The sequence below is a fragment of the Corapipo altera genome, unplaced genomic scaffold (genome assembly GCF_003945725.1).
Source record: "Corapipo altera isolate COAL_440 unplaced genomic scaffold, ASM394572v1 65, whole genome shotgun sequence".
Lineage (NCBI taxonomy): Eukaryota > Metazoa > Chordata > Aves > Passeriformes > Pipridae > Corapipo > Corapipo altera.
The window spans coordinates 13,322,493-13,336,455 of record NW_020884891.1 but is presented as its reverse complement, the minus strand read 5'-3'; the positions used below and the strand labels follow the sequence as shown (position 1 = coordinate 13,336,455).

General features: G+C 42.0%; 1 protein-coding gene across 3 annotated transcripts; it reads right to left on the bottom strand.

Annotated features, from left to right (window-relative positions):
- Nucleotides 1-1,860: 1,860 nt before the first annotated feature.
- On the bottom strand, nt 1,861-11,139 carry SLITRK4 (SLIT and NTRK like family member 4). 3 transcript variants are annotated; one of them, XM_027645410.1, is made up of 2 exons: nt 11,065-11,139; nt 1,861-8,361 (listed from the first exon to the last, which is right to left on the bottom strand). In XM_027645410.1, exon 2 carries the CDS (start codon nt 8,309-8,311, stop codon nt 5,798-5,800), a length of 2,514 nt encoding a protein of 837 aa, XP_027501211.1. In that variant the 5' UTR covers nt 8,312-8,361; nt 11,065-11,139; the 3' UTR covers nt 1,861-5,797. The 3 variants fall into 3 exon arrangements, with proteins under 3 accessions (XP_027501211.1, XP_027501210.1, XP_027501212.1); XM_027645409.1 differs by lacking the exon at nt 11,065-11,139 and adding an exon at nt 10,679-10,868; XM_027645411.1 differs by lacking the exon at nt 11,065-11,139 and adding an exon at nt 10,196-10,388.
- Between the last annotated feature and the right edge of the window lie 2,824 nt (nt 11,140-13,963).

Here is a 13,963-nt window from a genome sequence, read left to right as displayed (position 1 = left end):
GCTTTTAAGGAATTATTTACTGTTAAATGGCCATAAAAATTCCCAACAAGGGAATGAAAAGTCAATATAATGCAGTGTCAGTCTGTTACCAGTGACTGGTATTTTAAAAACAACAGACTGCTCAAAGTGTACTGTTTTCAGACAACAAATGAATTAACTCAAGTATTATGAGTGAACACAAATAAAATTAACAGTAAAACACATATATTTGCAATAAACTCCCTACTTAACGAGAAAGAAGAGCAGGGTAACCTTGTTCCATTATAGGAAGAAAATAAATTGTATTGTTAAGAAAGCATTTGTATTTTATGTGAGATCTATCCCAAGTCAATGCATTACACCAGCAAATTGAAATAGTTTTGTACCCATAGTACATCTTCAGGATGTCCACAGTTCTTGAATCATTGTAAAGTTCCACTCATATCAAACTGACCCAGGACTCCACTTAGTCTGTATTTTCCCTATAGTAATTTGAAAATAGTAACAGTTTCACAACACAAATCAATAGAGCATAAAGAGAGATTATATTATGTTTCAAAGAAAAAATTATTTATTTTTATTTCAGTGATGGAGAGGTAGCTTGTCATCTAATATTTTCCGGGTTTTTTTGTTTACTAAGAAAAGGCTGATTTGATTCCAAAGTCTGCTCAGTCAGACTGGCTTTACACTGGTAAATTTCTGAGAAGAGTTTGTCCCTGAGCACTAACATTCCTATTTTTACTTTCCAACAGAGCATCAATCAGAATGCATAAGGATGAGTAAACTGATATTGGAAATAAAGACTCAGTAATGACAAAACATATTAAAAGAAAACTGTCAAATTCCTCTCCATTCAGGAAAGCAGTGCCCACATTATCAAAACATGAATACTTAATTCTTGGTTTTTAAGTTTTTCTTTAGAAAGAAATTATGTGGAATGTATATATAGGCCTTTTTCAGCTAATGCTGTGGGTTTGCTCCTAACGTTACACTTCAGCTGGAAGCGAAAAAAAATCCATATCAAGTCCCAATTTTCTAGTCCATATCCCATTCTGATTCTCATTCACTGCTATTATAATGCATGTTAAATCCTACACAACAGGGAATGTTTGATCTAGACATAATATAATTCTGTTCCTTCTCCCTTGCCATGGAGATTTTTATGAGGCTTTGTAAACCATTTTTACTACAAAATATAAATTTGGAAGTTAAACTATCTAAAGACATCTTTTCAACGTTCAGTTATAAAACTATATATACTATGAAATAGTAGATGGCTTGACATTTTTGTTTTTGCTAAGGACAAACTAACTTTTCTTTCCTCTGAGAAACTGTTATTGAAAATGATAAATAAGAAAGGAGTAGAATCAAAACAAATACCCCCAGCATTATGTAAGTGATCCTCTAAGCACTTCTGTGTTGAAAGAACTCAGAATCCAACTAAAACTAAATTCTGCTTGTCTAATTACTGTAAAAAAAAGTCACTGACTTTGGAGGGATTATTTGCATAACAGAGGAAAGAAAGATTTTGTTGGACAACTTTATGGGAAAAACTTTCATAAAATATGATAACAAATTGCTGAAGTGATTAGAAAACATTACTGTTTAACTGCTTTATAGATTCTCTGTCATCCATATACAAATGATCCAAAAGAGAATATTACAGCCACTTCACAAAGTCTAGTTTCAGAAATACAATAGTACCAAACAATTTTATTAATATTTCATACAAATTTTGAAATCAACACTGACTAGTATTTGGATGTTGATGAAGGCAAACAAAATTAATAAACAATAGCTTTCTGTGTTTTACATTGGGCTGGATGTCATAAGTAACTATCTTAAACTATAATAGTAATGATCAAAACAGGGTAAAGCCAATACATTTTGTTTTCTTTACTTTATTTCAAAATAGAGTGATTATAAATACATTCTTGTTATATTTCCTTCCTAACTCTTTGGATGCAACCAAAAAAAAAAAGTCTCACTGTGCTCATTTCATACAATATCAACATACAAATCATGCAAAAGATATTATAGATATTATACCACCATCAAGTTCTGGATGTTTTTTCTTGATTCTGAAACATTTGTTAACATTACTCACAAGGCCATGCCTTTATAATTTATGGCTTTAAAAAAAAAAAAAAAGCATTTAAAAAAGATTTTTATACTAGATTGCTGCATTATTATCAATCTTGAACACTAAACGCAAAACATAAATTACCTGGTCTTGTGTTCTTGCACCGTGGTATTTGCCTTTTGAGAAAATTGCACAATTTTTTTCTTTTTTTTTTTTTCAAGGAAACAATTACACTTTATTGATTTCATTTAAAAACGGAAACTTCCTTATAATACAGTGGAGACGACAGATTATGTTAACACTTTCACTGGTTTAGTTTATGTCTATGGGTCTTAACAGCCATTTTACAAGCATGGCCACTCAAACCAAGATAATGAACAGACAGACCTGTTAAGCCACATCCGAAGAGTCACCTTCTCAGAAAGACTGACCGGAGATTTGAATGGACATTACACTAAAACTGCTGTGCAGACACACACACCGCTTCAAAACATGGAGAAAATAAACTGACATTAAGGTTGCCATTCAAAGGGACAATTTCACAGAAATATAGTGTTTTGCCAGCTTTTGCATTCTTCACTCACACTATTATGCCTACATATTGCACCATATATTGTCAAACACTTAGGAACGATTTCTACAGGAAGGTCCGGATTGTGCAACCTTTAGTGATGCTGGTGAACCTACACTCAACTGCATAACCCCAGAAGAGTCTCTGGGCTCTATGTGTTATATACAATGTTTCTGAGTTGGCTTGTTTTGAAGTCAATGACAAAACTCTATCTAAGCCCCACTCTTGGGCAGGTGTGTAATTACTAGCTCATGAATAGTACCTCTGCACAGGATTTAGGTTGAGCTTAAATACTTTTACCGGATTGGGACCCCAGTGGTCAGGAAACTCTGACCCACTGTAATGGTACAGCATAACAGATCAGTTCTTCTTCTTCTCTTGATCAGCAAATAGAAGACACCATAACAAAAAGACCAAAACAAAAATCAAAAACAAGAAAAACCCCAAAAAACAACACCCCTCCCCTCAAAACAACACCAAACCCCCTCAATTTTTTAGCTGAGGAAGGTACAATCATTTATAATTATTCTTTTAACTCAGGGCAACATGAGTCATAAGCATGTCAATTTTATCATCACTTAAAAGTATTGGCTTATTTGCTACTTTTAATATTTTTAACACCTGTCTCTCTCAAGCAGGGAGAGGGACATGACAGTCTGACAATGCACTGAGTGTGTCAGAATCCTCCTGCTTTGGCAAATCCCAGTGAACTTGGACACATCCTCAAAACCACACAGCACTGAGTGGAGCAGGCACAGTGACCCCTCATCCTTAGCCTGCTGATGGAGCCACCAGAGTCTACCAGGTCAGTGCATCATTAACACTCCTTAATCCACAGACAACAAACTCACATGTTCGTTTTCCAGCCTTAGCCATGCATTGCATCATTGGTCAATCAGGAACTTTTCATGCTAGATGTGCATATGTATATAGTATCCATGTCCTGAAAATCCCTATGACATTCTGAATTACATTAATTATTCTGCACAGATAGTCACAGCTTTTTGAAAGAAACTCAGCCATTAATTTATCTGTTATAATTCTATTATCTGAAGTCACGTATATACTTTGAAGTATGGGGAAAAATAATAAAACAACCCTCTCTCTAAGCCACAAGAGCATAAACACATGGCTAAAAGTAGAGAAATGTTTTGTTTGCTTTCTCTTAAATAAAGAAGCAGTGCTTTCTTTTTTTTGGTATATTTTGTTAAAAATATACTGCAGAGTGGTTGCCAAGTATCATTCCAGAATAAAAATTTCAAATCACTGTAATAAAGCCCTGAAATTAGAGGTTTATATTGGAAATAGCTGACACAGCCTTCTCCACAGTATTATTATTGGGTCTTGCTCTAATTTTTGCTAGTTTCAAATTCATGAAAAACATTCACGTTTATATCCTACTATCTTAACTGACTTATTGATCATAAAAGGTAGGGAGGGGTAAAGGTTCTGGAAGTAAAGGAGGGAATACGGTCTTATTCAAAGCTCATGAAGACAAAGAACTTTTGTTAATCTCCTCGCATAGATTTTTTTATGGGATGCTTTACCAATATATCTCCATTCTCATGTCAAAGTACCATCTATCAGTGAGATAACAGTGGGGATTTTCCATTCTCCTACTTTTTTTTTTCCCTAGCTATTCAGATTCAGCTTTCACAAAGGCAAGTTTTTACTCTCTAGGTATGAGCTACACAATACTCTGAACTGAGACCACTATATTCATTTTACACTGTGGTTTTAAACAGACATGATTTGCCATATTGTTCACTGTTCTGATCAGGTTTTGCTGACTAACAGAAGCCAGAGAGATAACAAGAACAGAAAACTTCTGCATATCCAATTAAAATATTACCCTTAGCATGAATTCCTGTAAATACTTGTAGTGAACACTATTTAAGTTAAGCTGTAGAGACCTGAAAATCAAGAAAACTGGTGGCAAATAATTGCCTAAGACACAATACTAAAAAAACTAATGAATCTATTTTAAAACGCACCATTGGTAACAAATCTGAAATAAGATAATATGCTAATCTCACAAGAATAGTACAGAACAATTGTTTTTTTATTATTATTATTATTATCATTATATCTGATCACTTAATTCTGGATAATGCTATACATTACATCCCCGGTTGCTGTTTGGTATATTGTTCTGGTTTTATTTATACTGAATGATTAATGCAGTGTGATCAGGAAAACAAGTCAGGCATATTAAATACATATTAAGGAGTACATATTCTTTCCTATTTAGTATACAAAGTATTTCATAAATATGAATTATATTACAAAAATAATTTCTGCCACGCTCACACAGTAAGCACTTTGACATTTTTGGACAACCTGTTGGGTTGCAAGAGTTTCACGTAACTGAGAAGGAACTCTAGTTTTAATTGGAGATGAGTCTTAGAACAGATTCTGCATAAACATCAAATATTGTCTTCAGATGTCACAAATACCGCAGAAGTCAGATTAAACTATTTTCTTTCTTTTTTTTTTTTTTTAATTTTCTGTATAGACATGTATGCTTCAAGTGGTCAAATTTATTCCATAGGTATGTAATGCATGGTATATTTTAAACAAATATTTGCACAATTTAACATTATATTTCCAGTGGTTTCAAGATGCAGCCCATAAATGTAACCAATTTACACATACTATTGAATGTTCTCTCTTTGCATGCTTGTTACTTTCCAGATAAGCTTTAAACAGTGCCATTACAACACCACAAATCAAAGGATTACTCCAGTTCCACCAACTTAAATCCACGTGCAGGATGAAGGACCCAGCTGAGGTACAAATATCAGTACCAGGTTTCTTGTGTTTGCTCTAACAAATCACAAGGAGACGATGGTTTGCATTTAAGATACAAAACATATATGCCTCTTGAGGTTAAATTCAGTGTAACGTGTATAAAGCATCCCTTTGGCAATAGAGTTTGCAGTATCCCTACAGGATTCCACTGGGCATGAGCTTTATGCAGTAAAATCTATTAAGGAAATTCTCCTCTACTCGACAAATCATACGCAGCTACAGTTAATCAGACACCCCTGGATACACCTGCCTCTATGCCTACCAATATAATATAGTATTTGGAAGTTAAAAGTCAACAAAAGGCACTTTCATCATTAAATAAATGTCCTCTGTAGGCAATAAGATTGTATGACCTATATTTTATTCAAAGCTGTTTGTTCTTCAAGGACTTGTAGGTAGTCAGGTGAACCTTGAAGTTTAGCTTTTAGTTCAAAATATTCACTTTTTCTTTGTTCTACTACAATTTTACTATGATTACCACCTATTAGCGATTTCTTGGTTTTTTTGTCTTGTAGTTTTTCTGGGTAACGTATTTCAAAGCCACTGACCCCTATGCTGTTGTATTCTTTTTTACTTTCCAGAAAATTTTGAATAAATACATTGGAATCCCTCCCAGGGAATAACTCATCCAGTTCATCAATTGTGCTAAGTCTTTTTCTGGTGTCCACATGCAACAAATCTTTCTCCTTGTCATTAATATTTCTCAGAATGACTTTTTGCCCTGGCGGGTCAGCAAACGTGAAGCCCGTTTCAGACTCTTTTAAGCCACAGGTATGACTTTTGCTCATCTGCTCAATGGTTTGAGGAATGAAGGCCTCTGCACCCAGTCCATCCTTTTTGTTTGACTTGTGGTCGTGCTTTCTCAGCTGCAGCTGCATAGAACTGCACTCTTGATTTCCAATCCCTTCGTGCTTTACAGTTGGTTTTTTGTTGCGCCGAAGCACAAAAACAAGAAGACAAAAAGCAACAAACACTGTTAAAATCAGCACAACTAATATGCTTAAGATCAGGATGGATAATGGAACTGGGCCACCAGGAGGACTCCGAACCGGTCCCGGTGGTGTTGTAAAAGTAACAGCAGGCATAGGGCTAGTGAACAGAGCAGATGGCTTGTTTAAAAGTTTAGGGCAGAGGATCTCATTTTTCAGAGACTTAAGTTCTATGTTAGCAAACTGTACAGGTGTTTCACATTTCAACTCCTTCACCACAATACCTTCATTTAGCTTTTCAAGCCACAGTTTTAAAGCAACTAAATCACAAGTGCAGTCCCATGGATTACCTTCCAAATCTATTTGTGTAAGAGATTTTAGCTGATCAAGAACACCACTTACAGGCAAATACATGAAGTGATTGTTCCTCAGATTCAGTCTAGCAAGTGGTGCACCAGCAAAAATGTATGCTGGCAAGCTTCGGAGGAGATTGTTGTTCAGGTAGAGCAACTGCAAATTGGGCATTAAGTCAAAGGTGCCTGCTAGGATCTCTTTGATAACATTGTATTCCAAATACAGATACTGCAAGTTGTGGAGGCCAGCAAACATTTCAGGGCTCAGACGCTCTATCTGATTGCCGTTGAGATACAATCTCCGTAAATTTGTAAGGTTGCGGAAAACGTCTCCTCTGATCACTGAAATCCGATTGCTGCCTAAATGTAGCAAATCCAGCCCCTCAAACTCGGTGAAATCTGTAGTATCCACATCCTTAATATAATTGCCGTTCACATGCAGTTTCTTGGCATTTAAAGGTTTTGGTACGAGTTCAGCCATGGATTCTATATTTCTTTCTTGGCAATTTACACTTAATCCCAAGTCTGAAGGATGAGTTTTGCAAACACAAGGGACCGGGCAAGGAGTTAAAGGAGGCACCCTGGTCTGGTAGGATACGATTTGACTGAGATTGCGATTAGAGAACGCTTTGCCTGCTACTATCCCCGAGATCTTTGAAGGATTTGTAGTCTTTGGTGGCTTTGTGACTAATCTGTGCACCGATGTTTGGGTGGTGTGGCCGTTTGGTGTGCTGTAGCCGGGCTCCAGCTGCGAGGGAGGCAGGATGCGCACGTCAAAATCACTCCCTGTCCCCATGGAGCACAGCTCCTGCTTATTGGTTTCTTTCAGCAGCCTTCCATACAAGTCACTGGGTGTCTCACAGATCGCTTCTCCAATGTAGATGTTATAGGGCATGTTCTCCAGCCACGCCTTCAAAGGCAACAAATCACAAGTACAATTCCAGGGGTTGTCTTCCAGCTGCAATTCAACAATTCGCCCGATGTGTTCCAGAACTCCAATGTATGGAAGTTTCTGTATTCGATTCCCCCGTATATCCAGATGGGTTAGAGAAGCAAATCGAAAAATATTATCGGGAAGGAATGAAATCAGATTGTCATTAAGTATCAGGACTTTCAGCTTGTGAAGCTTATTGAAGGCTCCCCGTTCAATAAACTTGATTAAATTGTAGTCAGCTTGGAGATACTCCAAGTTCTCTATGCCAAGGAAAGTGTCAGCCCGGAGAATCTTTAATTCGTTGTTGTTTAAGTGCAACTGTTTTAATGAACTAAGACCCATAAAGGCCCCTCCCTCAATGTTCTGCAACTTATTATTACCCAGTTGCAAGGACACCGCATGTGTAAAATTAGGAAAGGAATTTGGATATAGAACAATTAGCAGGTTGTTTTGAAAGTTGAGGTGGTAAAAATTAGACCATGGTGGTTTAAGCTGATTTGGTCTGTAGACTGCAACCTTCTCACAGTTGACATAGAGTACATTCTCAACTGACACACAGGAGCAAACATTGCAAATTTCCACAGATATATCAGCATCTGCAGTTGTAGAAGAAACTGGAGATGACAGAACCAGAAAGAGCCACAGAAACATCTTCTTGTGATCAGCAAGCAACCTTAGGTTCCTGAACAAAGATAAAGAATCTAAAGAAAGAAGGAAAGAAAAAAAGAAAACATTTTTCAGTTGACATTGTTCCAAAACGTCATTTGGGTTAAAAATTGTATACCACTGAGCTACTGTACCTGCCAAGGATTATAGATAAACTACAAGCACTGAATTCAAAATAACATGAAAGATTTTAACAACCAAACAAATACACGAGAGCTAGGATGATTTCAAACACAGAATGTAAATTTCTGTAGACAAACACAAATAACTCTCAGGTCTGTCAAATACATTTCTCTCTCTTCTACACACCAAGCATGCATAACTAACAAAGTAAAATAACCAAAGGAGATTCCAATTTTATGCATATTTACTCTCCTCGATCCCGCACTGCTCATATGTTGCTGTGCATTTCAGGGATATTAAACACAAATGCTGATGTTATGCATGCCCAAACATCTGGGCTGGGATAGCACAATACAGAAAGGATAAAGGTGCAGACACAGAAAGCAATGTCAGTACTCAATGTATGTATCTACAGCATCAACACATACAGATTTATCAGTATGATAATAAAGACATCCACTCAAGTGATACATAGACATGCACACACATTGTTTCTGTCACTTCTTACGCCTAGTTTAAATAAATAGGTGGTAAACTGATTGCAGAAATACAACTATCCACAAAACAAGAACATCAGCTCTGGGTGACCAATGGAAGCACACAGACACAGAGAAGCATGCACAAGCACACAGCCCCATCCCCAGGAATAATAATACGCTGACTTGCAGGGCAAAACAAAGTCACAATTCACCAGCCTGACCCTACTGAAACCTGAGAACTGTTTTTTTCTAAATCATTATGTAATTTTCTCCTATTCCTGCATTGATAAGAACCCTTCATATATAGTCAGACCAGCTGAGCTGCCATTTTTTATGCAGAACTGGAGCCACAGCATTTCCTCTGAGTAAGAAGATAGCTTTTTTTTTTAACAAATCAGTCAATAATCAATATGTTGCACTGCCCCCATCTTCCCATTACCCCCAACTTGTCCCTTGCATTTCCTGCTGTGGGAAGCCACTGCGTTGGCAGGAGGGAGTCAGGATGAAAGTGGAGAAAGCAGGAGCCAGCTGGAGGGAGGAGAACCGGACTGGAGGGAGACACAAGGGGAGGATGTGCCGGGGGACCTGGAGGGGAGGGCAGAGGAGGGATGAGGAAACAACGCAGGACAGAAGGACAAGAGGGAGAAGGAAAGCTCCGAGGAGGCAAGGAGGGATAAGAGGAAGGGATGACTGAAGGGGTCAAGGAGGCCGCGGAGCAGGAGCACGGGGGGAAGGGGGAGCACAGGACGAAGGGGCAGCGGAGCAGCCGCTGCTCATGCCCGCAGGCTCCCGACCCTGGCCGCGGGGAGCGCGCCCCCAGGGGCAGCCCGATGGCCCCGCGGCCCCATCGCTTCATCTCCCTCCCACTCCCAGGCGCCGTCCTCCCGCATCCCTGCCTCGCCCACGCTCGAGTCCCCTCTTCTTCTTCAGCCGCGGGGCCCCGGCCGGTGCCGAGCGGGCACACTGCGGGCGCTGCGCGGGGCTGGCGGCGGGGCGGCGAGCCCGACCAGCAGTACCGGCACTACCGCAATTTTTTGCCGCAACCGGCTCGGCTGGTGCCGGGTCCCCTCTGTCGTGGGCGCCCCGTCGCCCTCTGCCTCCCGGCGGGGGAGGGCAGGAGGGACACGGGCGCGCACACAGGCGCGCACATGCCAGCCGGGAGCGGAGAAGCCCCGCATCCCTTCCACCCTCCCTTCGCTACAAGGCACCACCGTGGTCCCCGCCGCCAAACGCTCCAACCTCCCCCCCACCCCCGCCGCCCCGATACCTTTGCAAAGTCCAGCCCGCAGCGCATCCACACACCCCCTTCTCCAGCCCCGCTGCGCAGATCCTGCTCCCCCCGTCCCTCCCACACCTCCACCGGCTCCGCCGGGCCGCCCCGATCCCGGTCGCTCCGCTCTCCCAGGAAGGATGGGAGAGGGCAGCGCTGCTCCTGGTGCCGCTGGCCAGGGCTCCGGGAGGCGGGCGGCTGCGGAGAGCGGCGAGCGCGATGGCAGAGAGGCTCCGGCAGGAAGCCACTGTCGCCTGCTCATGTGGCCAACCCCCCCCCCCCCCCCCCATTCCCCTTTACAAGAGCATCAGTAATTATTACAGCAATGAAAACAAAGCCTTCATAACAATTAGAAGAAATTAAAACGCCAACGCACACGCGGCCCCGCCGTGCCCCCACCCCCGCCCGCACTCACACCCCCGGCGGGGCGCCCGCCGCCCCCGGCGATGCTCCCGGCGGACAGCCCGGCACCGTCCCTACCTCGGCGCCCGGGGTCGCCGCGGCCGCGCTCGGCTGCGCTCCGCCGCTCTCCCCGCTCGCTCTCGGCTCCGGCGGCTCCGCGCCCGCAGCGGGCGGCGGGGGCAACCGGGCGGCCGCCGGGGCGAGCAACCCCGGCCGCGCGGGGCGAGGGGATGCCCGGCGCTGCGGTACCCCGCGGGCTCCGCCGCATGCAGCAGCAGCAGCAGCAGCCTGGCTGAGCCCTGCCCCGGCACCGCGGTCCCCCGCACACATGCGGGGAGAGGATCCCTCTGCACACGGGCGCCCGCTCCCATCGCACTGCTCTCGCCCACCCCCTGCACGCAGTGAGCCCCCTCCCCTTCGCCACACGCACACCCGCACACTCACACACAACACACGCAACGCACCGAGCGCCCGGGCGCTGCTTCGGCGGGCAGGGAGACGCCGCTCCGGGGGAGCAATCCCGGCGCATCGCCGCCGCCGGAGCCTCTCCCGCACGCCCGGAGGCGCCGCGCCGCCGGTGCCGCTGCCGGGGAGGCGCCGGGCTGCGCCCCCGCGGGGCTCAGGCGGGGTCGGCGGGGCGGGAGGAGCCCCCCGGGCCGGCGGGGCCGCGGGGCTGCCATGGGCGGCAGCGGCAGCTACAAGTGCAGCCCGGGGCGCGGCCGGGACGGGGCATCGCGGGCCCCTCGCCTGGAGCCGCTGGGTACCGCGGATGGGAGAGCGGAGCGGGGAAACAGAGAAGAAAAGAAAGAAAGAAAGAAAGGACTTCCCTCCCCCCCCTTCCTTTTCTGTCTCCCTCCCCGCTTGAAACAAAAGTAGAGGTGGAAGCTGAGTGGGCAGGGTGGTAACATTTGCTGCATTTAATGTGGATTGCAATTATGGAGCGAAATCGCTGCGAGGAGACATACCCGACCCGTTCTTAAAACAGCGCAGCTATTTGTCTATCTTATTCTTTGTGGTTAGGTGGAATTCCTCCTCTCTGCCTAGGTAACAGCTGCAGTCTGATGGAAAAAAATCCTCCAATGTTATGCACTTATCCTAAACAGATTCTACTAATTAGGAACCCTTATTGACTCTACCTTTCATAATACACTTTAAAATGGTAATGAATACCCCCAAACAAGGTGACATCTCATTCCAAAGCAGAAGAGTCAGTTAGCCAAATGAAATCTTGCAAGGGGAGTTCAATTGCTTGCCCTTTACCATGAATTCTAACGTGATCCAGTTAGAAAACTGTTTATGTGCTGTACACATACCAGTTGTGAGTCCTAGTTCTGGGCAGTAAACACCAGGGAATGGAAAACAGCAACTGCTTTCTTCATTTACCGAAATGAAATAAATAGCTTACTCCAAAGGCTGACTGCATCTAATTGAAATAATTGCAGAATGTTATTTTGCATTATGCGGTTAGATTGATACCTGAAAACAAATGCAGCTGAGGCATCAATAATTTGCATATCACAACAGAACTGAAACTGATCTGTGATTAATATTCAGCCAATTAAAAACTGAAGTCTTTAAAATGTAAACTCCCTTAATTATTGAGCCATTAACAAAGTACTGTTCACATAAAAGGGAATGTGTGTATGTAAAGGACCCGGTTTAGAAGGATTTGCATATAGTTTAAGCTGAATTTTTCAAACTCTATTTAAATAAACCAATGAATTAGAGAGCAAAGGTCTAGAATAAAACTCATTTAGAATGATATCTGGCTCATAGCTCTGTTTTAACGACAGGCACAGAAATGCAGGTGTAAGGATCAAGACGCCTATTTTGTTTAAGCAGCTACCTTAAGTGGTATGTTAAACTCATTCCTTGCTTATTTAGTAGGTGAAGGAGAGTACTGACAGTTCCAAAGAGGTCACTACTCCCACCACCATTCAGACAACTACTTAAGAAAACTGAATCAAACATCAAGCAGGGAGCATAATAAAATAACATATTTTAACCAAGTAAACCATGATATGGGTATGTATTTGAGAACTGAAATTGCACTATAAGCAAGTCATTCTTGTTTCTATTATAAGTGACTATTGCCAATGGCATGTATTTATGGTGTTGTAGAACTTATCTGAGAAGGAAACTTAGTTATGCAACACAATTTCATTATTAAGGTTTTAGTATGTCATATTTTTTCGTTTTTAATTTACAGTCACAAAAAATAACTACTTCTCCAAATCTTATTTAAGTGATCTCTAAGCTACTTGCCCTAGCATTACATCATGTCAAACTCACTAAGATTTAGGTTTATATGTCAGGACAACAATCCAAAACAGACTGAGGATAATTTTAAAGTATAACATAAGCACAAGCTTAAGGTCAAGGCTGAGATCCAAGATGATGATGTGCTTAAGGAATAAAACACTTTAAGGGGTGTTTTAAAGAATCACTTGGTTGTACCCCTTTTTTGAAATCCAGCTAGAGGTTCTATCATTATCAGTAGAAATTTTCTGTGTAGCCTGATGGTAGACAGTAATTGGAAGACAGCAGAGCCAGACAGGGCAAGTTGGAGTATCTGGTCTGGTTTCCTGAAGTTTACAAGATTACTTCAGGCTACACACCATGCCCAATATTGTCATCTCTAACCTTTTCCTAAATTTCCTACTGTGATGGAACCTCATTCATCTCCTTTGATTTTTTTTCCCCTGTCTGTTGTTTGCCACAGCAGCACGTATTTTTCCTTCTTCAGCTTAGCTTAAGGAGAGCAAAAGCTAACAGGCAGACAGATTCATAACAGGATTTTCTGCAGAGTATTTGAAGAAAAAGTAGAAATGTGAGACACAATACTTCCCACCCAAGCAAACACACTCAGGGTGGCATTCAGTAATTGCACAATTAGTTTGTTGATAATGCCATTGTCATATCTAAGTAGAAGTTCTTGGGAGAGAAAGGTACTTTTTACTCATCATTCAATCTGCTCAGAAGTTTCAGAACCTACTTATATTCTATTTCTTTTCATGTTTTTCTGAGAGCTTCTAAATAATACTTCTCCTTTAAACACACAGACTTTCTTGGTCACCTACCTCTCCCAATTTAATTCTGGGCTGATGCAGGAACTTGAGACTGAGCTTTATGTGTGTTCAAAGTCTGTCAGGAGAAAAAGCTTCCTGTAACAGAGTCATCAAAATGCAGAGGCCAGCTGAGATACTGAGTCTACTGCTCACAGCAGGAAACCTTGGAGAGCATTTTCCTCCCACCGTTTGACACACATGCAAATAGGACTTCAGCTGGGAAGTTCTCTGCAATAAGTTGCTTTGTTTTTTTCATCCTCAGTAATTTTCTGAGTGAGAAATGAACTGTCAGGAA

Coding starts and splice junctions, on each gene's coding strand:
- SLITRK4 (XM_027645409.1), bottom strand. CDS start 10,868: ATGCGGCGGAGCCCGCGGGGTACCGCAGCGCCGGGCATCCCCTCGCCC. Junction 8,362..10,678: donor CGGCGACCCCGGGCGCCGAG/GTAGGGACGGTG, acceptor TTCTTTCTTTAG/ATTCTTTATCTTTGTTCAGG.